A 26,855-nucleotide genomic window follows, 5' to 3' on the forward strand; every position below is an offset into this window, starting at 1 on the left:
GGTAATTGTGTGACCAAGTTGGAATTGAAGTGTTGATGTCTAGGGCTCCTTTAATCAGATAACTTTATGTTGGGAAACGGGCAGCGAGAGTTTCTCATACAGACTGTTGAGATTTCTAGAAGTTCTGAAGGTGAGGGGGGTTATCTTTAGGTATCATGATATGTCCTACATATCAAATAAATATATGTTACTTGAAAGTCAGTCTAATTTCTACCTCCACGGTCTAAGGGTGTTTTGATTCTGAGAGAAGGAACATCATCCTGTTGTTAGCTTCCTTCTTTTCTGATATTCTTGTCATTGTATGGGATTTGAGGCATTGCATGGTGAGGTATCAATACATATTTGGTTTGTGGTAACATCATGTGTGTATCTACTTGTCATTGTACTTATTGCAGCTTTTCCCCTCATTTTCTTGACTATCCTACAGGCCCATGTGGTGGCAGCGTTCGAGCAGAGCCTGTCCAATATGACCAATCGCCTTCAGCAGCTGACATGCGACGCTGATCAGAAGGACAGTGAACTACAGGATCTCCGCAACAAGATTGAACTGTTGAAGTACACCCAGCAGGCCGCCGGAGAACGCAACGGACAGGCGCTGAGCGTAGACTCTGCTGCACTGCTCCGAAAACAGTCCTTTGGCAAGGATTCCAGTGCCTGTAAGTATTCATTCTATCTGGACATTCCTTAATGGTGAGGGCTATCTGATTCCCCGTCTGCTGTCATGATCGAAATGACGATACACAAACAAGGAGCCAGACTAATTATTCACTCGACATTCCTTATGGTTAGGGCTATGTAATGTCTGATTCCCCGTCTGCTGTCATGATCGAAATGACGATACACAAACAAGGAGCCAGACTAAGTAATGAACCTGGACATTCCTTATGGTGAGAGCTATGTAATGTCTGATTCCCCATGTGCTGTCATGATCGAAATGGCGATACACAAACAAGGAGCCAGACTAGAGTCCCTGAAACCCTCAGTTTGATTATACTGGTTTCAGTGGGAGAAGTAAAACTGCAATTTTTTGTAAAAGATCTGGTACTAGAACCTTTGATTTGTTAAATTTAATCTTTGTTCCCTCCCTCTTTTTTCCAGTCCCCTGGAAAATTGCTTCTTGCATCATAACCGTATTTTTTTGTGAAATATGTCGGTGCCTAACCCTTGTACAGCAAGTTTAGACCCTGTTTATTACCAGGTGTAAAAAGTCAACAAGTTCATAGTTCTCAATCTGAGATTGCTCAGCTGCCTAATGAGCCAGTCCAGCTTAAAAAAGATCCTATAACAACATGAAAAACAAGTTTAAAGGTGGGATCCCTTTTGGTGAAAAAGTGCATTTTATTAATTAGAATTATGCTTCGGTACAAAGACGAACCTGTCAAAAAATAAATAATTGAGTTGCCTTTGAAATTTCAAAAGGTCATATTTACTGTTCAAAATGATTGAATAAAGAAAATATGTTTTTACATTTTCAATTTTTTAAATTTTTTTTAGAGACGTTACTTTGATTCAGAATCTTCTCTTTAACATACTTTTAAAAAACTCAAACAGTCCAGACAAAGGGGGTTAACATTAAAACCCATGGTTCTTTAATCCGTCTGTTTATGAATCAATAAGTCCTGATGACTTCTCCGCCCCAAATAGACAAGTCTACGAACCATACACATTAAGAGTCTAAAGGTTTGTTTACTCAACCGGTGTGCGGCTACTGTCTACGTGCCCATTATCTCATTCAAAAGCTGATTTTTACCACCACCAGTGGAGTAACAAGTGATATTTGATAGTGTTGCTGTTTTCCTATTTACCAAATGTAACAATAACTTCTATGGGTTTTGTCACATTTTGTGGTGGAGTTGCAAGCCAGGGGGTGTGAAAGCAAAATGGTAGAAATAGTTGCTTTTGTGCAGTTTTGGGTGAGTATGGGTTTTAGGAATGCAGTAAACATGTAAACATCATTGCTTGTGATGGTTAATAAATAAATATTTATAAATCTGCATACAATGTAGAATTTGTTATCTTACCGGTCAAAAAGACAAAATGACTTTAAAATTCGGACGAATATATTGTGAAAATCACACCAGACACAGAACATTGAGTGTTAACGATCTTGCTGTGAATTAAGCTATTCTAATTAGTCAGAAATATTATGTCATTATTTTATCGCATTGCTCAGCTAACCCATACGAGCCAGCACAATTTACACAGCACAGATAGTTAAAACAGCCTTGCTGTGAATTAGAGGGTATGCTTATGTTCATTTAAGATTTCATGAATGAGCCGGGGGGCGATACATATGTGGTTTGCGGTAACACCATGTGTCTTGCTATATATTCTGCTACCGCAGAGTAGATTGTACGGATTTTCCGGAGACTTTGCAGTTCTGTAAAGAACTGTCCTGCTTTTAAACTACTACCTGGGCGAAAGGTAGAACATCGGCTGGGACTACTACTTTAGCTTATAGGATCATTATTAACTATCGAGATAAACAACCAGCTTGTGTTTCTGTCAATCCATCTGCAGTTCCTGAGGTGAGAATAAGTCGTCAGCTCTCTACCGATAGCATGTCCAGCCTCGCATCCATGACTAGCATGTCCAGTTTCGGATCAGCAGTCACCGACTCCGAAGTTACAGACGGCAAGAAGAACGGCAAGAAGAAGAAGCACTGGGTAGGTCAAAGGTCAAAAGCCAGCCATCATGAAAGAAATGAAATAATGAAAAAAAAAATTTTTTTTACCTAAACACATTTCAAAATCTGAAAGTCGCATTGATTCGATTCAAGTTGTAATACCCAGGCATGATATTCTTCCTACTTAAATCACTTTCCGATTGTTTTGTCCTCAGAAAAATCAGAAAAATTGTTATCAATAAGACATCAAAAGTCTAGTAGAGCCTACATCTTGTGTATATGTATGTCCGCCCTCAATAAAATGTTCCTAGTTTTTTCCGAAGGACCAAATATCATGCCTGAATACCTGTCTAAAATGCAAGAGTTTTTAGTATGATGAGGAAAACCCATAATTTTGTTTTTGAATCATCCCTCCCACTGCTAAACATGTTTTGGTTTGTATTTTTACAATGGGCCATGAAACCACAATCGCACCGCAATTCCTCCCTGCAATTTGACATCATCCCCATTCATCCCTAACAGTCGTCCACGCTGTCGCACAAAGCACTTCAGCTCAATGCACAGCACTTACATGGGAGCTGATATAAAGCTATAGTGAATATTTCTTTGGGCATGGCTGCAATTAGCATTTGATGTCTGACTATTACATTAATCATTACTTTTGTTGGTCGCACATGTTGCATTCGATCATTACATAATCACGCAATTCAAATAAAAGCACTAGCAGTGAATACATGTAATTGGGACAACAAACGAGCCTTGCAATAAATAACCCAGGGATCCCACAGCACTTGCTGTTGTGCCTTGTGCTTTTGCTGTGGTGCCCTTTGCGCTTTTGCTGTGGTGCCCTTTGCAAAGTTCCAATGCAAGATTAAATTTTCCTCATAGAAGCGCAATGCAAGATTAAATTTTCCTCATAGAAGCGCCACTGGTAAGAAAATTGCTGTGCTCCTTCAAGAAGGAAATTCAAGGCTGGCTTTATCCACTCTTTGCATATTTTTATGAGGGAGCCCTTCACATAAGCAGTTGCTTGTATCAAAAGAAATCATTGTGTGGCTGATAATGTGGCCACATTCAAATCAAGAAACTTTGGCTATATGGCTGACGGCTTTAGCGATAACGTGAAGAATAAGCCTTTTCAGTAATCCGACCATAGCCATAGCCACTTCTGAAGTCATCAATTCAGACATGGCAAGATTATGAGTAAATTGTGGAAAAGAAAAAATGAAGGCAATGAATTTCACAGACTGCCCAAAGATATGGATAAACTGGCCACGTCTAGCCAACAGAGGGCCTTGACACACACAGCTTGTTTTCATTTACTGCTGACATCCTTGTGAACTGCTCCCTATAATGTTGCACCTATAAGGAGGGGGTATATTTCAAGAAAATTTCCAAATTATTGAAGTAAGCAGACAACTTTGGTCGCCTTTTTGGGCTTTGGGAAGTTCGGAGCAGTTCACTTGATCCATTTCAAGCCCCGGCTAATGATTTTTTAACCTTCATTTTGCCTCTTCATTCTCACTCGCCCACCACCCCTCCTCACGCCAACACCCACACCCTCCCCTAAAAATCAATCCATTCAGATTTCATCAAGCGATAAGGTATAATTTCATCTCTTCCTGCATGAAAACAATATGTTTCATTGTCGTGTGAAATTTTTACCATTTTATACCCATTTGTAAATGTTTATTCATTTATTTTTTTGGTAGTTTTGGTTGATTGCAGGTTAATTTTTCTATTTTCCGTTGAAGCATGGATGTGTTCATTAATTTTCATTATTACAGGTTTTGAACGAAAGAATATAACTGCATTTTCACAGCAGTACTAACTGACGGGTTATAGGATTACATTGTTCATCAACTCTATTTGTATAAGTGTCCAGTTTTATGACAGTTTAAAGTAGTTAGTATTATTGCACTCATAAATGAATAAGTTAAGTGGTGTGAATTTACCCCCCAGTTTCCCACCCAATTTGTTTTTTGTTTTCATTCAATTTATATTCATCCACAATGAAGGGTGATATTTACAGTATGTGCAGTTTGAAGCCCCTTTCACACAAGTTAAACTTCGGGGGAATCCTAAGGGAAAATTGTTGATCTTTTTTCCAATTGAATTACAAACTCTTGCACAGTCCAAGAAAGCAGGCCTTTCCAAGGAAAAGCCAACCTGCTTGGCTGCTGGGTAAGGCCGGATAACCATAGGGTTTACTATATCGGGGATCGAATTCCCCAGGAATTTGCTGGGGCTTTATTTGCCTTAATGTGAAAGGGGTTTTAAGTGTGACGATAAACACAGGAATAGCTCATATCTGCGTGTGTTTTCTAAATACTTTCTTAAAAGCATGATTGAGTTAAAATGAGTTCACCGTCTTATTATAGTTGGATTAATAACAGTCAAACTTTGCATGGTGACCAAGATCACAATAAATAAAGTATTTAAAGCCCACCCAAAAACAACTTTTTAAAGGAAGTTTCAGGTGTCAGGCCTGGAATTACACGGAGTTCAGACAGAAGTTTCTCATAGACATGAAGATTTTCCAATGTCAGTGCCCTTTGCAAAATGAAAAATGGCCTTGCTCTCTCAAAGATGAAATTCCAGGCCTGCAGTTTGAGAATATGAATTGATTTTTAAGCGTTACAAAGAATGGTCAGCCAGTCAGAATCAGTACAATTATAGGTTTCTGCACAGTGAACAATATTTCCAAATATGCCCCAAATTTTTCTTGAAATCTCGAAAAACTATCAGTTGAGTTTCAGAAGAGGAAAACTGACAACTTTGTTGTTTATCTCATTAGCTCCGTAGTTCCTTCCGAGCTGCCTTCAGTCGAAAGAAGCGAAGTGGCACAATGACCGATACAGAAGACTTAGAGAGTAACAGCTCCTTCCAGAGCGGTGGTTACCCTGCCAACCAGCAACTGAAGACCTCCGCATCTACATCTGCGTAAGTAACAAATATACGTCTTCAGTTCTGCAGAAACAAATAAATGCAGTTACTGTAACTTTTTAAATTTTTATTGAGAACCAACACTGTAGACTTGTAGACAAGTCGTTAATTGTGAAGCACGTTGATAGCGTTGACGGCTCTCTTTCAACTTAACACTCGCGAGACTGCTGCTCTGCTTTGAACTACTGCTTTGGCAACTACAGCACTATTTAAATGGAGCAGTCGTAAGGAGGAAGCAATATTGAGACTTTTTTTGTTTTGCCAATTGTGATTTTATTGTTTGTGCAGCTTTCATCTATAAAGGTGCACCTTGTAGACAAACAAATGTTTCAAAAATGTATGTAAAACAAAGCAGCAACACTCCCTGTCTGTGTATTTATTCTTGCTTCGTAAACAAGTAAAACAAACAAACAGATCACATCAACCCAAACTCAGAAACAAATAAATGAGGTTACTGTAATTCTTTTTATTCGGGGGGAAGGGATTCATATTTTTCCTATTTATTTTAATAACCAAAACTGGTTAACCACCACAAACAGGTATGGTATCATATCAAATACGAAAGCAATACAAATTTTGTTACAATAAACACAGCGTTTTAAAAACAAATTCCAAGAAAACAAAGGAAAGTAACAAATATATGATGTTTCTTCAATTTATTTTCTTGCCTCAGAATCTACGATGCCCAACAGAGTCAAGAGACGATCAATGAGTTAAAGAGGAAACTAAGAGACAAGGAGACCAAGCTGACAGATATCAAGCTAGAAGCTCTTACCTCCCAACATCAACTGGATCAGATGAAAGAATCTATGAATAAAATGAAGGTAGGAAGAAGTAATAACTAGTTCTGTAACTAACAGGAAAGTCTGAAATTTTCCTGTTCGGAAGTTGGCTTTTGTAAATAAAAATCAGTCATCTGCTAACTGATCTAAAATTGTGTTTTTTTGGTTATTTCATTTTTCAAGGGATGGGGGATGGTTTCTGATATTCACCAACAAATTCTCACCAGGAATCAAAATGTATCTAATACCAATTTGAAATCATTAACCAACTTTATCCTTTTACTCCTGCAGAGCGAGATGAACACACTGAAGCAGGAGAACGAGCGTTTACAACGCCAGATGGTCGCTCAGCGAACCCTGGATGCAAGCTCATCTCAGGCATCTCTTAACTCACTAGGATCATCCAAGAGACTCAGCCGTGACTCACTTGAGAGACATCGACTCAGCATGAACTCCGACCATGGAAGCCTAGGTGAGTTGTTTTCCTATTCTTCTTCTTCTTCTTTCTCTTTCTTTCTAGTGCAGCCTTCTTGATTGAAGATAGTCGCACTGCCAGACACACCCTTCTCTTTGCGATAAGTGTGTACTGGGGGGTCTTTTACGTGCATTAATAGTTTTATAACAACACACGGGACCTACAGCTTAACGCGCTATCCGAAGGACGAAGCAATGGTAAAGTGTCTTGCTTAAGGACTCATGACCAGGACTCATGACCGGGACTCGAACCCACACTCTGCTGTGTTCATTGAAGAAATATTTGAGACTCAATTATTTTGAGTAATTACCAATAGTGTCCAGTGCTTTAAAAGCATTCTTCAATAATATATATCATGTTTTTTCTGACTGTTTTGTTTCCCTCTTTCTTTAAGATATTCTTCTTGACGACAACTCTGGTATGACCAACAATAGCCAGAGGATTATAGTGACTGTCGCTGTTAACAGCTTACCAGAAGCCGTCAAACAGTCTGAGGTAATGACGACATCAGAATCATTCAACCTGCCATCCATATCACCAATATGTCTCAGAAAGTTACTTTCAGTGTCTGGTAGAAAATATTTTACCTGTGACTCGGAATGCCACCATTACAGAGAAAATAGTTTATACAGAAGTTTAAACAGTTTGCGTTTTGGTAATTGTCAAAGACAAGAATCCTCACTTGATGTTTCCCAAATTACAATCCTGTGAAATTGTGGCTCTAGTGGTCGTCATAGTTGCAAGAAAAAATAAAAGAAAAAACACCCTTGTGTGCTTATAGATTCATGAGAAAGGCTTCATTCTCAGATTTTAAGTTTTATGGGGTGAAAATTACCTCTTTCTAGCTCTCTAAAGATACACTACTTCAAAGGGAGTTGTTTCCCACAATGTTTTATACTAGCAACAGCTTTTCAACTTGCCAAGTTTTATGGCCATTAGTATTACCAAAGTGTACCCTTCTTTAAAATGCTAGAACCAAATAATCTAAGCTTTTCTTGTTTTGTTTTTTTTATGAAACAGACAATAAGTAGTAAACAACAGGAAGTGTTCATTGGAACGATAGGAATCAGCAGCAAGACCAACTGGGATACCCTAGATAGCGTCGTCAAAAGAATATTCAAGGTAAGTGTTTTTTCATTAGTTAATTATGGTTGTGAAGCCACGGACTCTCAGAAATGCGAACCTAATCACTGTAATAGCCAAGAACACAATGGAGAGAAGACAAGGAAGGAAGTTTTAGTTATAGATATGGGAGGAAAACCCTCAGATAATTATTCCAATGAGGTACGCAATCAGGTACGGACTGAAAACCCAATTCACATAGAGCCCAGCAGCCGATTTCACGAAACTTTACGCAACTGCCTAAGTCCATTTGCGCAATGTTTATGGAGCAACTTGCGCCATAAACGTTGCGCAAGTGCACTTACGCAGTTGCGTAAAGTTTCAAGAAATCGGGTGCAGGAAGAATTTGGTGGAAGGTGATGAAAAAAACCACTACACCAACCCTCAACTTCATGCAGCACTGTATGCTTGGGGACAAATAGATAGATCAGTTGGTTGAGCGCCAACACGTTAATTAGGAGGTCGTTGGTTCACATCCTGCTCTCTTTGTTCAATGCAAAATTATTTGAGTGAACTTAGAGCAGACTTGACGGATGCTTTAAAAGTAAACTCTTATCGAATTTTGTTTTGTTTTGCAGGAATATGTGCTTAGAATAGATCCAGTCACTAACCTTGGTCTTAGTGCAGAGAGTGTACATAGCTACGTCGTCGGTGAAATCTGCAGAACTAAAGATGCCGATCCTCCAGAGCTCTTGCCTTGTGGATACCTTGTTGGTGATAATACGTCCATCCAAATTCACGTTAAAGGTGAGTTTAAAACACCATAATCACAAAATTTGTTGTATTATTATGTTTAAAGGTACTGGACACTTTTGGTAATTGTTGAAGACCAGTATTCTCACTTGCACAAAATAACAAATATGTGAACATTTTGACTCGACTGTCCATTGCCTCCATGCCCTCTGGTTATTGCCTCGGTGCCCTTGAAATGCTCCAGAATTTTTTTTACAATTTCCTCTTAGGGTGCTCTTTACCCAAGAGAAAATGCCTCAGTGACCTTGCCCTTTCAAAAACAAAGCTTACATGCCTGTTTATGAAATTGGGACCTGAATTATTGTTGATATAAACTTCAATCCTCTCCTTACACCTGATCATATTTTGGATTCTTCACAGGTGTACAACAGAATAGTTGTGACTGCCTCGTCTTTGAGTCCCTCATCCCTAAACCCATCCTCCAGAGATATATCTCGTTGCTCCTTGAACATCGTCGCATCATTCTCTGTGGACCTAGTGGTACAGGCAAGACCTTCTTGGCACAAAAACTGGCTGATCACATCGTCCAGAGGTAAGAAATAAGGGAAATGAGAGGGAACTTCTCCTCTATGGCTTTGAAGTTAGACACCTTGCTTATGATGACACAGGCCCACTATAGCGCCCTCACTTGAGGTTAATATGCCATTTTGAGATATGGTTGATGAAATAGACCTTTTCGCAAATACTGGGGCGGGCGCGTAAAGCTTGGAATTAGATGCATTGTGGTCTAGCTGGTAGCAAAATTTGATTCATATATATCCCACAATGCACCTCATTCAACAGTCTGCGCTTGCGCATTGGTATTTGCGATAAGGTCTATACTAATGATGACACTGGCCCAATATAGCGCCCTCACTTGAGGTTAATATGCCATTTTGAGATATGGTTGATGAAATACTAATGATGACACTGGCCCAATATAGCGCCCTCACATGAGGTTAATGTACCATTTTGAGATATGGTTGATGAAATACTTTGGCGCTGTTAGGTTTGGGTTAATTTGTCTGTATACACCTAAAAAAAGGCTAATGAAGACCTATCATTGGTTGACAGTTGTGCATTTCCATTGTTTGAACTCAGCGATGTCGGCCAATACAACAGGTCTATAGAACTTTAATCACAATAGTTTGAACCGGTACAAAATATGAGTGGCAGTTTTTAGGGAAATAAGCTGGCTCCCTTCATGCTCTGATTTCCATTGCTTTGATTATAGCGGTATAAAGGGAACCCAACAAACTTAGATTTGTAAACATTGCTTACAATTGTTGTATTTTGTTTCCCAGGAGTGGCAAGGAACCGTCTGAGTCTACAATAGCCACCTTCAACGTTGATCATAAATCAAGCAAAGAGCTAAAACAGTATCTCACCAATGTAGCTGATCAGTGCGAGACAAAGTAAGAAACAAGACTCCTTAGACTCCAGTTACCTTCCCTCCATAACCATTTTAAACATTTTGTGCCTTGTGATCGGTGTCATGGCCGAGTGGGTTAGAGCATTGAATTCAAGTTCTGGTGGTTAAGTCATCAGAGTGTTGGTTCTAATCCCGGTCATGACACTTGTGTCCTTGAGCAAGACGATTTACCATAATTGCTTCTCTTCATTCAGGGGTACCAATGGGTACCTGCGAGGGTAGAGCTTGATGAAAATGCCACTGGAGCGCCACAGCAGCTCAGGGCTGTATACTCCCCAGAGAGCAGAGAAAGATTAAAGGAATGTTATTGGCCCAATGAACAGGGCACGAATGTAAATGGCATTGAGACGTTATTGTGAACTGCGCTAAGTGAGAAATAGTTGTTATTAATATTATCAATCTTGAGTAAAAGTAACGCTGACTATTTTCTCTCCTCCTTCTCCAGTCCATTGGATCTTCCCTCTGTCATCATCTTAGACAACCTCCATCATGTCGGTTCCCTCGGAGACATCTTCAATGGTTTCCTCAGCTATAAATATCACAAGTGTCCCTTTATTATTGGTACAATGAATCAAGCTACGTGCTCCTCCACCAATCTACAGCTCCATCATAACTTCAGGTTAGTAGCCCTACCTAACAGACTGTGGTATCCTGCAGGGTTTTTTTTTTTTTTTTTTTACTTCAAGTTCTTTGGGTGGGTTGTCAGGGCTCGAAATTTATGCTGGACCGCAGGCCCAAGGCTAGTTATTTTAGCATCAGGCCATTCAGGTTAGTAGTCCTACCTAACAGGTGGTGGTATCCTACATTTTTTTTCTTTTTTTTTTTTTTTTTTTTTTACTTTGAGTTCTTTGGGACGGCTGTCAGGGCTCGAAATTTATGCTGGACCGCAGGCCCAAGGCTAGTTATTTTAGCACCAGGCCATTAAGCTCATTTTTGCTTAGCAGAAAAAGTTGTTTACAATATTTTCTGCTTAAAGGGTCTGGTTACTTTTTATAAAGGGTCTGGTTACTTTTTATAGGACACAAAACACAATGTCCACAGATTTAGGTTAAACTTACATGGTTTGAAGATTTAGCTGATAGAAAGCTTCCCTTAAAATATTACTTACTGTAGTTTTGAGAAATGAGTGAAGCACTACCCAAAAATAATTTTCTGTACATTTAAGCAACTCTATGAAGTTGGACCAAGAAAAAACTGGCAGTCTTGTGTTTTTCACTTCACTGTGCAAATTTTTGACAATTTTAAAAATAAACCATAACCATAAATTTCTCATCCATGGTTTCATATCCGTCAATCCAGATGGGTACTCTGTGCCAACCACATGGAGCCAGTCAAGGGTTTCCTCGGTCGCTTCTTACGTCGCAAGCTCGTCGAGACAGAAATCAAAGAGAACACTCGCAACAACGACCTGAACAAGATCATCGATTGGATACCCAAGGTCTGGCAGCATCTGAATAAGTTCTTGGAGTCCCACAGTTCATCTGACGTCACCATCGGACCACGTCTATTCCTCTCCTGCCCTGTGGATCTTGCTGGGTCGCAGGTCTGGTTCACCGATCTCTGGAACTATTCCATCGTGCCGTATCTCTTGGAGGCTGTAAGGGAAGGATTACAGGTTAGACTCGAGTCATTTAAGTTGTCTGTTTTAGAATCTTTGGTTTGGACAATTTTGAATGTGGTTTGAAAGTAACGAAAGTCAGACGTAAAGTTGTACTCTGAATTCGTTTGTTTCAAACACCAAGTACTTCCAGATGTCAGCAGTGGCTTTTGAACGATAAAACAGTTTTCTTTTACATTTGTTTCTTCTTTGTTATTTTACAGCTGTACGGAAGGAAAGCCGCTTGGGAGGATCCAGCAGAGTGGGTGATTGACAGTTACTCATGGCAACCAACCAGCAGTCAGGATTGGCCCTCGTTGCTGCGGTTACGACCCGAGGATGTCGGCTTTGATGGGTACACCATGCACACCGGGGTCAAAGGTCAGCAATCCGGCCAGAGTGATGCTGAAGGTGATCCACTGGTAGGTTTATATTGAATTATCCGTTATCAAGTAATGAAGAAATTGTTCATAATCTGGGTTAAAACAAAGAAAAATTTGCCTGAGCAGGACTTGAACCTGCGGCCTCTAAATTAATGTGCCAGCGCTCTACCAACTTATTTATCTATCTAGCCTTAGTGTTGGCGGTCTTCCTATGTTGGAGTTCCTGGTTGTATAGTAAAACTTGGGTGTGAATAATGGCAGTTAAAGGCAGTATGTCTTCTGACTGGCATCCTCCAACAACAAAAAAACAAAAAACAGGGAGACTGCCAACATAGAGTTAGATAGCTCAGTTGGTAGAGTGCTGGCACGTTAATCTGGAGGTTGCAGGTTCAAGCCCTGCTCTGGTCAATCTTTCTTTGTTCAACCTAAATTAATGAAGTGTCTGTTCTAACAGTCTTTACTTTTTGTATTCAAAATAAATATTCATGAAATTTTAGCAAAGGAGTTGTCAGACTGAGAGTTGTACCATCTTATTCTTACCTTTTTTTTAACAATTCCAAAGATGCACTTCAAAAGTAACAGTATGGAACGGTTAGAATTTCGGGCTACGTTTGAAAATAATAACAATTTAGGAATCTAAAATAACTAAGAGAGGTTTGATGTAACACCATGTGATCATCTCACATGAGAGATATTCAAACATGGTGTTACCGCAAACTTAACCTACTTTTAAGGGTAAAACCTGAAATAAAGCCATTTATAATAACAATAAAACCAAAGGCAATCTGAGATCCTTTTGATAAGATTGGTCGGAGAAAACCCCTCATGCACATTAACACTGTTATTACATAACACTGCACCACTGACAACAATACTGAGTGCTAACCTTTGACCTCGTTCCCTTTCTCCATGGTAACCGACAGCTGAGCATGCTAATGCATTTGCAAGAGGCATCAGGTTACTCCAGTCCGCGCAGTTGCGCGAGCCCAACCATATAAACCTTGTAGGTAGGTTTTCTCACCAATATGACTGTGTGCATGCCATGTGCCAAACGGTGTTCTGTGTATTAATGTAATGCACGAAGCTTATACACTTAGCATAATGCGTTTGATGTTTGTTTACAGCTAATTATTTCTTTATTCTACAGTCTAGTGTCGTTTATCCTGTTTTTGGTTTTGTATTGTTGTACTACGGGCACATCCATCACAAGCCTCGGCTTTTAGGATGATGCCTTCATCCGCAAATGTGGAAATAAATGTTCTGTTGAAAAAAAGCTAGTTTGGTTGCTGTGGGTAACACTTCTGTTGCAGACATGGACAGCTACGCTCAATAGAGGGCGCTGTATAGCATCTATGTAATGCTGTGACAACAACTGCTTAATTTTGCTGTATTTCGATGGAATCATTGTGGATTCCAAACTTCATGTCTGCAAATTCATCTTTAAAGTGCAAACCTGCAGTTGCCATTTGATTGGCAGAGCTGAAAACATTTGATATGTGATTCTAGAAAACAAGCTGCTTGCACCGCTTCTAACTTCTTAAACTCGTTTGTTACAAGCCAGGAGTTTCATCTTTGAGAGAGCCATGCCATTTTAGTTTTTGTAGACTTTTGAAATGGGCACCAAGGCCCAGATCAGAAGCCATGAGGTCGTGGCCTTTGTGCAACCTTTTTTTATTCGGTTGACTTCTGCACAAAACTCTGTGGGGATTTTAATGAGACTAGCTTGTCTTGCGGCACATCAACTTTATAATCTTACTGGATCATGAAATTTGATGCAAGTCTTACAACATGCCACCTTTTCTGTCTGGTTTCCTAAGATCACTGTACATAATGTAATGATGTTTTGTTGTTATCATGTTTTGGTATCCGTCAATTAAAGCATGAGATCCACTTCATATTGTCAGATTCTAAAGTCAGATTTGATTCCATTTCTTAATAAACTTGAATTTTTGATGTCATCAAAGACTCTACTTCGCAAATGCTTTGCACCTTAGTCATGGATGTTGTCGTTATGTAGACCAGCATGCACTTAACATTCCACAGCCAACACGTGTATATAAAGTATTTGCGAAGTAGTCCATAGTCTAAGGTCTTTACAGGCAAGAATGCATCCCCTACCCCCCCCCCCCTCATGCACTCCCAAAATAAGTATTGTGACTGTTTTAATGTACAAAGTAAATACTAAATAGTTCAAACTATTGTGTCTGGTTTGTTATTATTGTGGGCTAGGCATTCAGGAATGTTCTATTACTAAATAACAAAATGTCATTCAACGTATTGTGATGTCCAAGCTATGAAAGCATGCTTAAAAAAATATATAACAAAAAAAGTTGTGTTTTTGCTAAAAAGAAGCAATGTCTGCATGCTTCAAATGGCACTTAGATAAATAGATTATTTACTTTTGTATACTTGTTACTGTTGTTGATCAAATGTAAAAACTGTTTTTCTCTCTTGCACATTTTTCTTGTTGCTAAAATTAACTTGAACTATTTCAATCTTCGCCTTGTTTATATATATCTTAAAGCCTTTGTACAGAAATACTCAATACATGTATATGCTGGGGTGGATTTCACAAAGAGTTAGGACTAGTCTTATCTTGAGTTAGGACGAGTTACTAGTCCTAACTTAGGACTAGCTGTACGTTTTTGATATCTCTTAGGACTAGTCCTAAGTTAGGACTAGTCCTAACTCTTTGTGAAATCGACCCCAGGTCCCTTTGTGGCTCTAACTGTCACAGTTGTGATACTACATTAATGTGCTGATGGTCACAATATTGTTATGGTTCATACCTTGTGCTGTGTAGCATCAAAAAGCTTGCATTTTCTCTGTAAATTTGTGTGCGCTATTGTATGAACATGGATGTGTAACTTGCCAAAGAACTTGATCAATCTTTACAAAAGCATATTTAAGTAGCACAAGTTATTTTTCATCATAATATACCAGGTCACTTTCATAATTGAAGAAAGTAGTCCCATTTAAAAACCGAAATGTGAATAACCACCATGAAAATTGCATGGTGTGCAATGCAAACTGTTCGTTGATTTTAATTTTCTTGATCTTTCTATGTTTGTGTTTTTAGTTCAACATGTTGATGAGGTTACAAGAGGCGGCTAACTTGTCAGGAGCCCAGAGCTGCGATAGCGACACAAACAGTATGGACAGTGTCGGAATGTCATCTGAAGATATTCACAAAACAGTCGAGATATCAGTATGAATATTCAATGAGTTCATATGAATATTCATTCCCAATGGAATGGATGACGTCAGAGTATATCCTGCTGAAGATATCCACAAAACAGTCGAGATATCAGTATGAATATTCAATGAGTTAATATGAACATTCATTTCCAATGGAATGGATGGCATCAGAGTGTAATCTGCGGAAGATATCCACAAGACAGTCAAGATATCAGTATGAATATTCAATGAGTCTATATGAATATTCATTCCCAATGGAATGGATGGCATCGGAGTATATTATGAAGATATCCACAAGATAGTCGGTACAGTCAATTCCTTGGCTGAGTGATATGAGGTTTCAACAAGCGATCTTCCAAGATGAATATTCTGAACAATGGTCGAGATGTAAGCTTGCATATTCGATATGTCTACTGACTATTCAAATACAATCAGCTTCTGGGATTATTTTCAATATTTGAAAAGCTGGAAAAGAATGCAGACACAAAAAATACAAATATTCATTGGCATAATTCATTGCCATAAATGAATATATAAACGATGACCAAAGTTGTTCAATTGTCTATCAGATTGAAATAATCATCGGATCTGAAAAATCATTTCTGATATTTCTCCAAAAGTCGCGTTAAGATGAATATTCCTGAAATAAAATTCCCGCCGAAAATACCCAAATGAGGTCAAAGAAGGGGGATTTTAAGCCAGTACTGGTATCCCTTTATATAAGAGGAATGTCTTTTGGGAATTATGAATGTTATGCTTGCATTATTCATGGTGTTTTATTGCCTGGTCAAGACTTCCTACCAATCAGGAGTTAGTTATGAAGTATGAATATTTATGAGTCATATTACACAGTAACAATTAACAATGAATATTTATGAGATGCAAATATACCTTCTTGACATAAGCCTTATAACTTCCATAAAGTTAAATATTCTTCTTAACCATGGAAATATATTGTTTCGATTTGTTCTTTTATTTTATTTTAATTCATACGCTTCGGTGCCAAGTGAACAATTTGATGAGAAGGTTCTGTGCACCAACATTAATTATCAATGAATTACTTGATTTGGTTCAAACCTTTACCAATTTTTTTTTTCTTTTTTTCCCAAGTTTTTTCTTTCCTTTCCGCCTCCTTATTCTGTATTGATTTCATGAACCACTAGTCTTGTGAAATTCTTTGGAGGATTTATGAAGAACAAAAGAAATGCTAACAATCCAAAACTATTAATTTTTTTTCCAATAAATTTCTTCTAAGATTCTAAAAGGTATTCGCTTACCCTCTGCTTAATGATAAAGTGCAAATATGAAGAGAAAAAAATCTGTGCTTGATATTTTTTACATTGTAAAGCCTTTATTCGTCTGTAAATGTGTACATAATTGTACATTATATAAATAGGGATTGTAGATAATTTGTAGATAATTTCAAACTGACGGAAAAAGTCTTACTTCTCTTGCCAGATTGCAGAGCGGGATTTCAGGTTTTGGAAAAACACAAAACTTCAAAATCTCTTCTTAAGATGAGTGTTACACTTTTCTAAGAAATTAATTTTAGAGCTTCGGGAGCTATTTTTATCTTTTGTGCTGCTGGTATTGCTTTATTATTATTAATGGTTTATTTTATCCGTTTGTGGAAGATTTTTCTCAAGTCATAAGAAACTTTTCAAATATGTTGAATCAAACTGCAATTGGAGACCGGGTGGTTTTCAGTGACGCTCCTTGGTTCTGTAATGGGTTATCACTGTAGTTTCCTTCTTTAAAAACATTTGAGTGTCTTTAGATTTTTATGTGTGAGGCAAACCTTAATTTACTTCTTTCTTTAGACGTGCATAAGATCACTCCTCATATATTTCATATCTAAACATGTCCTTTTTTTGGTGGTAATGCTTCACAAATTTGCAAAAGCAAACTTACTAAACTTTTCTGTGAGTCATATTGTTGTGTAGTGCCGGTAAACACTTAAATCTTTTGTACATTGAGTTGTTCAGTAGAAGTGATGTTGCAAGCGGGGAAAAAAACAAAAGATTTTCAAAACTGACTGTAGTGACACTATAAATCTATTTTCAGTTGAACGATTATTTTAAATGTACATTTTTCTTTACTTAAACTGTTGACGTGCAATGTAGGTAATATGTAGAACTGTTATGATATTTTCAATCTTTCTCAATATTGAGGAGAAACTTAAGCAGAATCAAAAAAGAAGGAAGTTCAGATTGCAAACAACAGCTCTTTGAAGTGGATATAATAGAGAAACAAAACTCTTTACAGTGAAAAGGGCTTCTCACAATTGTTATAGTATTTTTGTCTAGTGCCACGATCATCTTGTCTTTGATGACTATGGCCCTTTTCAAAACCACGGTTTCGGCTTTGGATTCGGCTTCAGGCTCCTTTCTTTCGTCTTAAGCCCTGAGCGCGTATACGCAAAGCACGCGCAATTGTCAAACAACCACTAGCCTGAGCCAAATCCAAAGCCAAATCCAGTCGTTTCAAAAAGGCCTATGAAGGTGGCACCAAGCAAATAGAGAATAACATAAAAGTGCAAGCATGAAACTTTTCAGCTGATGTCCTATGCTTTGTTCATTTTTTAGTTGTGTCCTTGAAAATTGAAAAAACAAAGTACAAAGTCTTGCTGTGTCTTGTACTTTCCTCTTTTTGTTGAGCGACTGCAATTGCGTGGCTGTTTTCAAAATGTTGTTATATTATGCAGGCTGTAATAGAATGCCTTTCTGTGTATGGTAGCTTGCTTGTTGTATATTCAATAACTGTTGCCCAATGAAATCGACGCTGTTCATTTATTCATCTGGTTTCAATCAATGTAATTATTTGTAATCATAAAAATGTTAAAATATATGTTTATATGGATCTTTGTAATCTGCTGTTTTAAAGAGAGAGAATTGTGTTGATTATTTATGCCATTAATATTGTGTTAGCACTTGATGTTTGCAGAAACATTTGGCATGTTTTTGACAGTAATTAATGTGTTGTACAAAATGTTCAAAAGTATCATTGAAATGTTATTTACATAAGTCAGACATTGCTTTCTTATGTAAACAACTTTTATTGACTTTTAGTGGTCAAAGAATTCCACCACTTGCTTACAGGTTCTGATTTGAAGTGTAAGTTAAATTTGCTTTGTGAATTGTGTTTTTTGGTTAGTTTTGTTGTGCAGAAAACTTTTTAGGATGAATTTCTGCTGTACTTAAATTTATATTCTACATTAATCGGGTTCAATAGTTTTGAAGATATACATGTATAGTGAATTTTGTGATTTTCCAAGCTTTTTTTAATTCAAAGTTTTTGTTGGCATCTGTATTCATGACAAGTGATCTAAAGTATTTGTTTGCATGATTGTGACTGTTGAATATTCATCTTTATGTTAATAGTATTCATAAGTTAATGATTATTCATGATTTGTCAGAATGCTGCAAGACCGTCAATATGAAGCGTCAATTAGGTGAAGAAATTGGTTCAGTTTTGAAAATCACTTGGATAAAATTACTCAATCAAGATGAAATGAGCAAACTGGAAAAACAAAGCATTGTAAATTTTGTACAATTGTATAAAGTAAGCAGATTGGTAAATATATAAATAATTTTAATCAATTTGTAACCAAATATTAACAACTTTTGATTCTTATTTGGTGAACTTCTTATCTGGGAAAAAGTACTTGCTTAATTTCTTCATTGATGAATTTTCCGGAAGAAATTAAGACAAAAACTGAGATATTTCCTTCCCCAGCTACCATTTTTTAATAGTTAACTTATTTCCTTTCTGGAGGCATGGCCAAAGTTCACTTTAGAAGTTGTACTTAGGGCATTTTTTTCCAAACCTCGGCTTTGCTTCTGGCTTAGGCTCTGGCCCTGGCCTTAGTTTGATATTGAAACACAGTGCAAAATGATCACTGCTTTGAAATTGATAATAGAGCCCATGCCCGATCCAAAGCCTATGTTTGGAAAAGGCCCCTTGAATGGTTTGTACTGGGGAGTTTCCCTTTTTATTGTTTAAGTACATAATGTTATTTATGCCTCCTTGTCAGATAATGTCTATTTTAAAAGTTGTCCTATGAGAATATATTGTTTTGACACTTGTGAACTAGAAAACCTGAAAAGATAAAAATAAAACTGATATTTTTACCAGTGTTCTGTAAACTGTGCTGTTTGGTTGGATTTTGTTTTATAATTTCTGCTGTGTTTTTAAAGGTTTATGATCCTTCTTCAAAAGGATCCTGTTAAAGGCAGTGGACACTATTGGTAATTACTCAAAATAATTATTAGCATAAAACCTTACTTGGTAAAGAGTAATGGGGAGAGGATGATAGTATAAAACATTGTGAGAAACGGCTCCCTCTAAAGTGACGTAGTTTTCAGGAAAGAAGTAATTTTCCACGAATTTGATTTTGAGACCTCAGATTTAGAATTTGAAGTCTTGAAATCAAGCATCTGAAAGCACACAACTTCATGTGACAAAAGGGTGGGTTTTTCTTTCATAGTTATCCCGCAATTTCGACGACCAATTGAGCTGAAATTTTCACTGGTTGGTTATTTTATGCATATGTTGAGACACACGTCAAGTGAGAAGACTGATCTTTGACAATAACCAAAAGTGTCCACATGAGAGTGAGTGGAAGTAGAACATATATCAAAATGTTCATCTTTAAAAAAAACAATTCTAACTTGAAAGGAAGTGGTACTTAAAGTGACATATTGCATTTGATCAGGCGAGTTGATGTATAACAGGGGTTTGAAGCCGTCCCGTTCATATGGTAGGAAAGATGTTTTAAAAGTATAGAATATTATAATGATCTACACAAATGTGCCTCGAAATGGCATGGTTTTCCTTTTATTTTACAAACTAACACGGGCGGCCATTTTGTGGAGTCAAGGAAAACCAAGCAATTTCGAGGCTTTTTTGTGTAGATAATTATATTCTACTTTAAAAACATCTTTAACGGTTTCAAACGCTTTGCATAGATCAACTTTTTCCTTTCTTCAGTGTGGGCGGGTGGAATGTGCAGCGTTGGCGGATGGTGTAATTATTAAACAGCGCCCTCTTTTGAAAAAAAATTGTTCTCAATCAGGAAATATCTGAACTTGGACAAGAGACGCACCACCCGGATGCTGCTGCAGAGCCAGCCACGGCACTGACTGAGCTGGCATAAGTGAAAGTGCTGAACACGGCACGTGATCAATTTCGGCTATTGCGGGCGTACGGCCCGGGCTTTTTCACAACTATTTTATTTTGTTGAAATTGATAATTGTGTTTATATGCTCAGTAGCAGTGTAGTCAATGAGAACTGTCCATGGGGACATAGGGGATAAAAGTAAACACACCTTGTTTGGGATGGGACAATGCGTGGTCATTGCCCTTTTCGCTGTGGCGGTACCTCGCAAAAGGGGGCGTGTCTTACTTGTACTACTCGGGGCAGTGGTGGACTGGAAGCGTCCCCCCCCCCCCACCCCACCCCACCCATATCCATCAATGTGTTCCCAGTAAATGAGTCAGTATTTCACTGACACCATGATGCCCGCCAACTCCCATGCACGATCTGGTTGACTTGCTCTATGATTGAATTTACACGGACTTTCATTTCGTGATGTAGCTGCTGTCCATTTAGAAGATCTTTGTGACTCATCGTCCAACACCCTATTTTTTTTATGACAACAATATTCTACACATTTCTAAATTTTGGTGTATCGTATTTTTGTAAGTACACATCTTGTTGTTCTCACCCCAACCATGCCTCATCAGCACAACAACCCTCTCCGTGGTTCCTCTCGTCATCATCATGGTCAGTATGGCCCATACCAGGCCTACCTATATAAGTAACAGACTGATGTGTAATAATAGTATCATTTTGACAATGATGACGGGACAGGGGGTATCCTCAAAATAGAGTCCTTGCTATGAGAAAAACCATGGAGGAAGGAAACAATACCATTTTAATCCTCTAAAGAATTCCTGAGATTCCGATTGCACAATGAGACAAAAGCCGCGAGCATCAAGTAAAATGGAAAGCGGATCCGCTCGGGATTGGCGGCGGTGTTGGCCTCGAATGCTTTAAAACATTTCTTGGCCTCTGGTTGAGGGAAGACAAACACTAAAATTACGACGCGTTCTAGTTGCTTTTATTTGATGGAAAACGTTTTGGTTGTTGGATTTCTTCGTCGCACGAGCCGGTGTCCCAGGGGAATCGGTCCGGCGCTGTTAGTGTCCCCCATTCAATGGAAAAACTAACATGCACTGCTGATGAAGAAGGATGTTTCAAAAGAGGACGCTATCACTGTACACAGTTCACCGTATGGGGGTGGGGGGGGGGGGCAGAATCTCCGGGGAACAGAATCTCCTGCCACCGAATAAGAACATTTTTTGAAAAAGATCCGGTTGAGCGGCCTATAGTATTAAGACAAAAGCATCTCTCTGGATTTGCCATTTACTTGTTTGACTATTATTATACTAGCAGGACCAGATACAATATGTTTGTATGAGCCCATCAGCGCACGCTAATTTTCCATACGGGGGAAATCTTCCACGGACCGATGTATAGTTTTTAAACAAAATTAACTTTTACACTTCGTTCACTTCTAAAAGGAATTCTAAACAATCATTTTTGTTAATCGGGTCCATGCAACTTATAGGTCATGGTCTAAGCAAAAAGAATAAGGATGGGCGATTTATTATGAGATTAGCTGTAGCATGGAGGTAGAAGTATTATAATATTTTAACCCACCCAGATCCTTGTTTAACAATATGGTGCTTGTTTTCAACAACAAAATTGCGAAACATGAGAAACTATAGTTTGATTGTCATCGTATCCTGACCCAAATTTGTTCCCTTGACCAACCGAGACAAAAGGGGGAAATCTCTCTCACTTTTTAAAAATAAATAATGCGCCAATTAATTTGGGATGTAAAGAGAATGGCGTTTTACAAAACAATTAATTTGTATCGTCATACATTTAATATTTAAAAAGACAAATAACTTGAGCTCATTCAAACTTGTTTCACAATATGAAGGAACAGCCGACGCAAATAAAATATAATTCTGCACTAATTGACATAATAAATCGATTGGTTATCACAGTTTTTCCAATGACGTCACAAATCACAAGCAACGTAATATCATACAAAAGATACAACGTTTAAATCTTTTTTTAGATTATAACTAACAATGTTTTTATACAGTGGCAGTTGAGTTTTCAACAATAGCGACTATTATTATTTTGCAATGTGGGGACTACCCCTTTTCGCACTTGGGCCTTTGTTCGCACTGTGCAAAGAAAAACCAACCGAAGTCGTCTGGTACCCCGTGTGCATTCCGCTCTGTAACAGTTGCATATCACTGAAACGGGTACCCTTTAAAAAAAGTATACAAAGTGCAGTGTGTTATTAAATGGGTTTATAACGTTAACGACGACACAAGGCTCACAGTGCACTCTATGATTCACAGGGAAACGTTGGTCATCAATAAATGTTAGTTTTCAGCAGCTAAAAAGGAAGATTCCCGTAGCTTTGTTTCGCGTTTTTCTCGTCTTGGTCGTCTCTCCCCGGCTGGCATGGGTTCCACGGGGCAGCAGACTAGTAGGTTTGTCGACTATTTTGTCGTGTGTGGACTAGATCCTTCGGCAGTTCTTCAACCGGGACAGTTTTCTGGTGAGTATTTCTTACTTAGATGATTTGTTTACCACACATAACTCAAGCAGCAGCCCCAATCATGCTAATGCACGCATAGTGCCACGAGATCCCATGACCATGGTGTACTGTTTCTTATCATGCCACCACGAAGAAACTGTAAGATGCTTTTGCAGATTGTATTTTAAGTATTTTCAAAATGGAAACTGCTATTTTTTTTACTGTTGTCTGCTGTATATTATTGACTGTACATAGTGGTTAGTGCATGTTTTACCTCCGTATGTTATTTAATAAAGTCGCAACTATTGTGACTTCTGAGAAAAATGTTGTGTTGAAGTCATTGAGTTCTGTTCTGTACAAACTATTCTAGTTGTTTTTGTGTTATACCAACAGTACTGTTAGTTAGTTCTTATCTTTATAATTATATCATGACTTTTGTTAATACTGAAATGTTCACAGTCATTCACGTTTTGATTTTAGTGCAGACGTCATTGATTGACGTAAACGTCATCAACCTCTTCACTTTTTGCGCTAAAAATCAATTGATTTTGGTTTCAGTTGTTAACCTCCGTGGTTTCAGCAGCAGACGACAAAATAACAGGATGTTGTTGGTCTTTTTGTTTTTTGAAATCTTTCATTTAAAAAGTCATGCAACCATATTCTGGGAATTTGACAGTGTATGTATGACGCTGGCGCGTGTTCATAATCATACAATTATTGTTATGTTTTGAAAAGTTTAGGGAATTTAATATTGTACGTATTTAAAAAAGTTTTTCTTTTTTTTTCTTGCTTAAATATAATATGTTTTGCACTTCACATCAGTATTCAGACACATTTTTCGGTGTCCTATTGAGCTTCTGGTGTTATTTGTTACCTTTAAAATTATCATTGCCGCAATGAAATCCCGACTGGAAAAAGGAAAGACAACAATACTGTTCTCATGAAAAGGCAGTGGGATTTGTTGTTTTCTTGTGAGGAAATGTGATTAGTCACTCACTATGAATTGCGCTGGAAGCCATGGCTGATAATCTGCCATGATACACTGGCAGGCCTGTATGCTTCGTTGTTGAAAGGGAAAGGGCACCAAGGCATTTTCTCTGTGGTAAAGGGCACCCTATGAGGAAAATGTAAATTTCTACTGGAGCATTTCAAGGGCACCAAGGCAATGGCAAGGGGCAACGAAGGCAATCGCCTTCGTTGCCTCCGTGAAGTATCAGGCCTGCACTGGAATCTCGGAACACTCAATAGTTCCCATTGAGTTGAATAAAATGATAAACAATAGTGCCAGTCTGTCCGTTGTTGTATGTTATATTTTTGTAACAATTGTACTAAATGGTAAAGGGACATTACAAGCATGAGTTCCAGTACCTGGGTGAATAGCACTGTACACGTAGTGTATGCCTGTACAAGTGCAAGCTACACAAGGGAATGTCCTCATGAATCTACATCAGCCGTCCAACTGACAAGAAAAAAACAGAGGGTGCTCCAGAGTTGTTCTGGGCATTTATAAATCTCTGTTTTGTGTGTATTTTTAAACACATCATCCGATGTGAACTGGTTAAATACCAGGCCTGGAATTACATGCCGGAGGCCATCATCGCTTCTCCTGCCCTGGTCTTGGCCTTGGTGCCCCTTCAATTTCAAAGGTTTCCCATTGTCTTTAAGATTTTTCAATGGAAGTGCCCTTTGCAAAGTTAAAATGGCCATGCTCTTTTCAAAGATGAAATGTCAAGCCTGAAATACACCTATAGGCCTACATGTTGTACGCACTTGTCATCCGCAAACTTTGTTACAGAAGATTTTTGAAGTAAAGTGTTACTAGCCGTTCTGTGTAAATAGCAAAGGGTTTGTTGTATGGAGTGCAATGATCTGCTATAAGTTTATTCTGGGAAAAAGGTTGAAAAAACAAAAACACACATAAAATCAAAGTATAATTGTACACTTTAATTTATTGTTTTCTGTTGTTTATTGTCTTCACTAATACAGCAATTGTGGAGTTGTTGATTGTTGATTTGTATAAAGAATAGAATCTTATCTCAAACTTTGCAAATATCATTGGTCCAGTGATTTAAGCTATGGTTTATACAAACGATTCAAAACTCTTAAAACCACAAAGATGATAAGCAAGCCTCTTGTAGGTATTGTGGGTAACTTACAGTAAACAACTACTGTAAACAACACTTTAATTGTACCTACCCAATGCTGTGCATTTGTTTGTACTTACTTTGTCTATTATATGACCACTGCATTTGTGAGGAAATTGCCTTAATGAACCCTCGGGCCTGAAACAAAGCTTTGAGCCTGTACCTATCTAAATTATTCAATGCTCTAAAAGAAGAGAGTTTTATATTTCAAAGAAACCAAAAGGATGAGCAATCTTAAATTGACCTCCTACATGATAGGCTGGTCCTATATCATCACTTGCTTACTGTGGAATTTTGAGCATTTGGGCCATAGAATCATAAACTGTATTGTGCTGTAAGCGTAAATTTATGCGGTAAGCATAAACTTAATACTAAATTGCTAATAATCAGAAAGCTGCCTATAGTATTGTGTTGATCTACCTTTAAATAAATCTTTTTCATTGTGAAAGTGCAAAGTGTTAAAAGCAGCTCAACAACTAATGCTCATTTGTGTTGCAGCTTCCTGGCATCAATCTCTCTTCCCCTACGCTTTAGAGCAACACAATCCATGCGCAAGTTCCAAGAACAATAAAGTTGAACAACTTCAGTAGTGCCCTGCCCTCAACCCATTTGCTTCATGCCAGTCTGCGCTATCCCATTAGTTCAGGTAAATTAGTTCAATCCAATTGCGAATAAAAGATAACAAAAGATGAGACATCGTGGAAACATATCCCAGCCATTTATCAGCGAAGGTAAACAAAAACACTTCCCATCCTTGCTGCCAACTTCATCACTTGACCAAATTGAGCAAACCCCCTTTTCTGAATTCCCCCTTCATCTAACCTCCACGGAATTCATTCGCAGTCTAAGTGACAGAGAATCCCGCGTGATCCCCTCCTTATGAGATCGGAAGACGTGCTCCGTGATTCGATAATGTGAGATGGAGTCATCCGTCGCCAGACTGACTGGCAACGTGGCCGTGTTTTCCAGGCTCGGGGGTCTGAACGTCGAAAGAAAAGAGACGAAAGGGTCGTAATACCCCAACGGCCTCAGGGATGGATTGACCCGGACAAATTCATATTATTGAGATGGGCGATCAGACAATTGAGTGCCAAATAGAAAGCGGCGCTCCCATTTGTAACTTTCCGCAAAGTACAGATCGCTTTTAAAGCTCTTAGTAAAATTGGATTCCCAATAACACACTCAATTTGTTTTTGGGTAATAAGTCTATTTAAACCCGCACCAACTAATACTCTCTGGTCATGTACATCTGACTGAGCAAATTTACTTCCTAGAAGTGGACTGATTCCAGAGGAGTTGAAGTGAGATGAATGTCTTGACTTATTATTTCCTGAAATGTGTAGTGCTAGAAACCCCACTGTTCTTAAAACCACAGGCATGCCTTACTTGCAGGTTACACAGCAAGGCCATTGTACTCAAGTCAAATTACTCCTCACATCGGAGATTAACAAATGATTAGGAAATGCATGGTACTGTAGTGTTAGATACAAATTAAAATGTTAAACAAGGGATTCTTCATAAGTGTGTCATACATGATTTACATTTATTTAAATGTCGTGTCAGTAGTCAGTCAATATGAATGGACAGTTGGACACAGTAAAATGTTTCAATGTTCAACCAAAACCCAAAGAATTTATTTTGTCCTGATGCAAATTTTACATTAAAAAAAAAAATCATTGCCATAGTGCCCTGCTGCTAAAATATATCCAATTTAAACAGCCTCTAGTTACCAGGCAAGTTTGTTGGTCTCGTACTGAGCTAACTGTTTTAGCGTGGCAAAGGTCCTGGGTTCG

General features: G+C 38.2%; 2 protein-coding genes across 8 annotated transcripts in view; both read left to right on the forward strand.

Annotated features, from left to right (window-relative positions):
• The window catches only part of LOC139939417 (neuron navigator 2-like), a 257,010-nt gene extending 237,587 nt beyond the window's left edge, over positions 1-19,423 (forward strand). For 4 of the 6 annotated variants that reach the window (XM_071935283.1, XM_071935284.1, XM_071935285.1 and 1 more), the window contains 14 exons: positions 428-656; positions 2,521-2,666; positions 5,424-5,569; positions 6,246-6,396; positions 6,646-6,826; positions 7,224-7,324; positions 7,850-7,951; positions 8,530-8,698; positions 9,065-9,236; positions 9,988-10,098; positions 10,561-10,734; positions 11,415-11,730; positions 11,937-12,134; positions 15,175-19,423. In XM_071935283.1, the coding sequence (XP_071791384.1) occupies positions 428-656; positions 2,521-2,666; positions 5,424-5,569; positions 6,246-6,396; positions 6,646-6,826; positions 7,224-7,324; positions 7,850-7,951; positions 8,530-8,698; positions 9,065-9,236; positions 9,988-10,098; positions 10,561-10,734; positions 11,415-11,730; positions 11,937-12,134; positions 15,175-15,309 (2,331 nt within the window). In that variant the 3' untranslated portion in view covers positions 15,310-19,423. Of the gene's footprint in view, positions 1-427; positions 657-2,520; positions 2,667-5,423; positions 5,570-6,245; positions 6,397-6,645; positions 6,827-7,223; positions 7,325-7,849; positions 7,952-8,529; positions 8,699-9,064; positions 9,237-9,987; positions 10,099-10,560; positions 10,735-11,414; positions 11,731-11,936; positions 12,135-13,018; positions 13,103-15,174 lie in introns of all 6 variants that reach the window. The other 2 variants (XM_071935286.1, XM_071935287.1) reach the window with 2 other exon arrangements.
• Positions 19,424-22,716: 3,293 nt separating this feature from the next.
• The window catches only part of LOC139939502 (DENN domain-containing protein 5B-like), a 53,162-nt gene continuing 49,023 nt past the window's right edge, over positions 22,717-26,855 (forward strand). For both annotated transcript variants that reach the window (XM_071935466.1, XM_071935467.1), the window contains exon 1: positions 22,717-22,939. In XM_071935466.1, coding sequence (XP_071791567.1) covers positions 22,843-22,939 — 97 coding nt within the window. In that variant the 5' untranslated portion in view covers positions 22,717-22,842. The remainder of the gene's footprint in view (positions 22,940-26,855) is intronic.

The sequence above is a fragment of the Asterias amurensis genome, chromosome 7 (genome assembly GCF_032118995.1).
Source record: "Asterias amurensis chromosome 7, ASM3211899v1".
Lineage (NCBI taxonomy): Eukaryota > Metazoa > Echinodermata > Asteroidea > Forcipulatida > Asteriidae > Asterias > Asterias amurensis.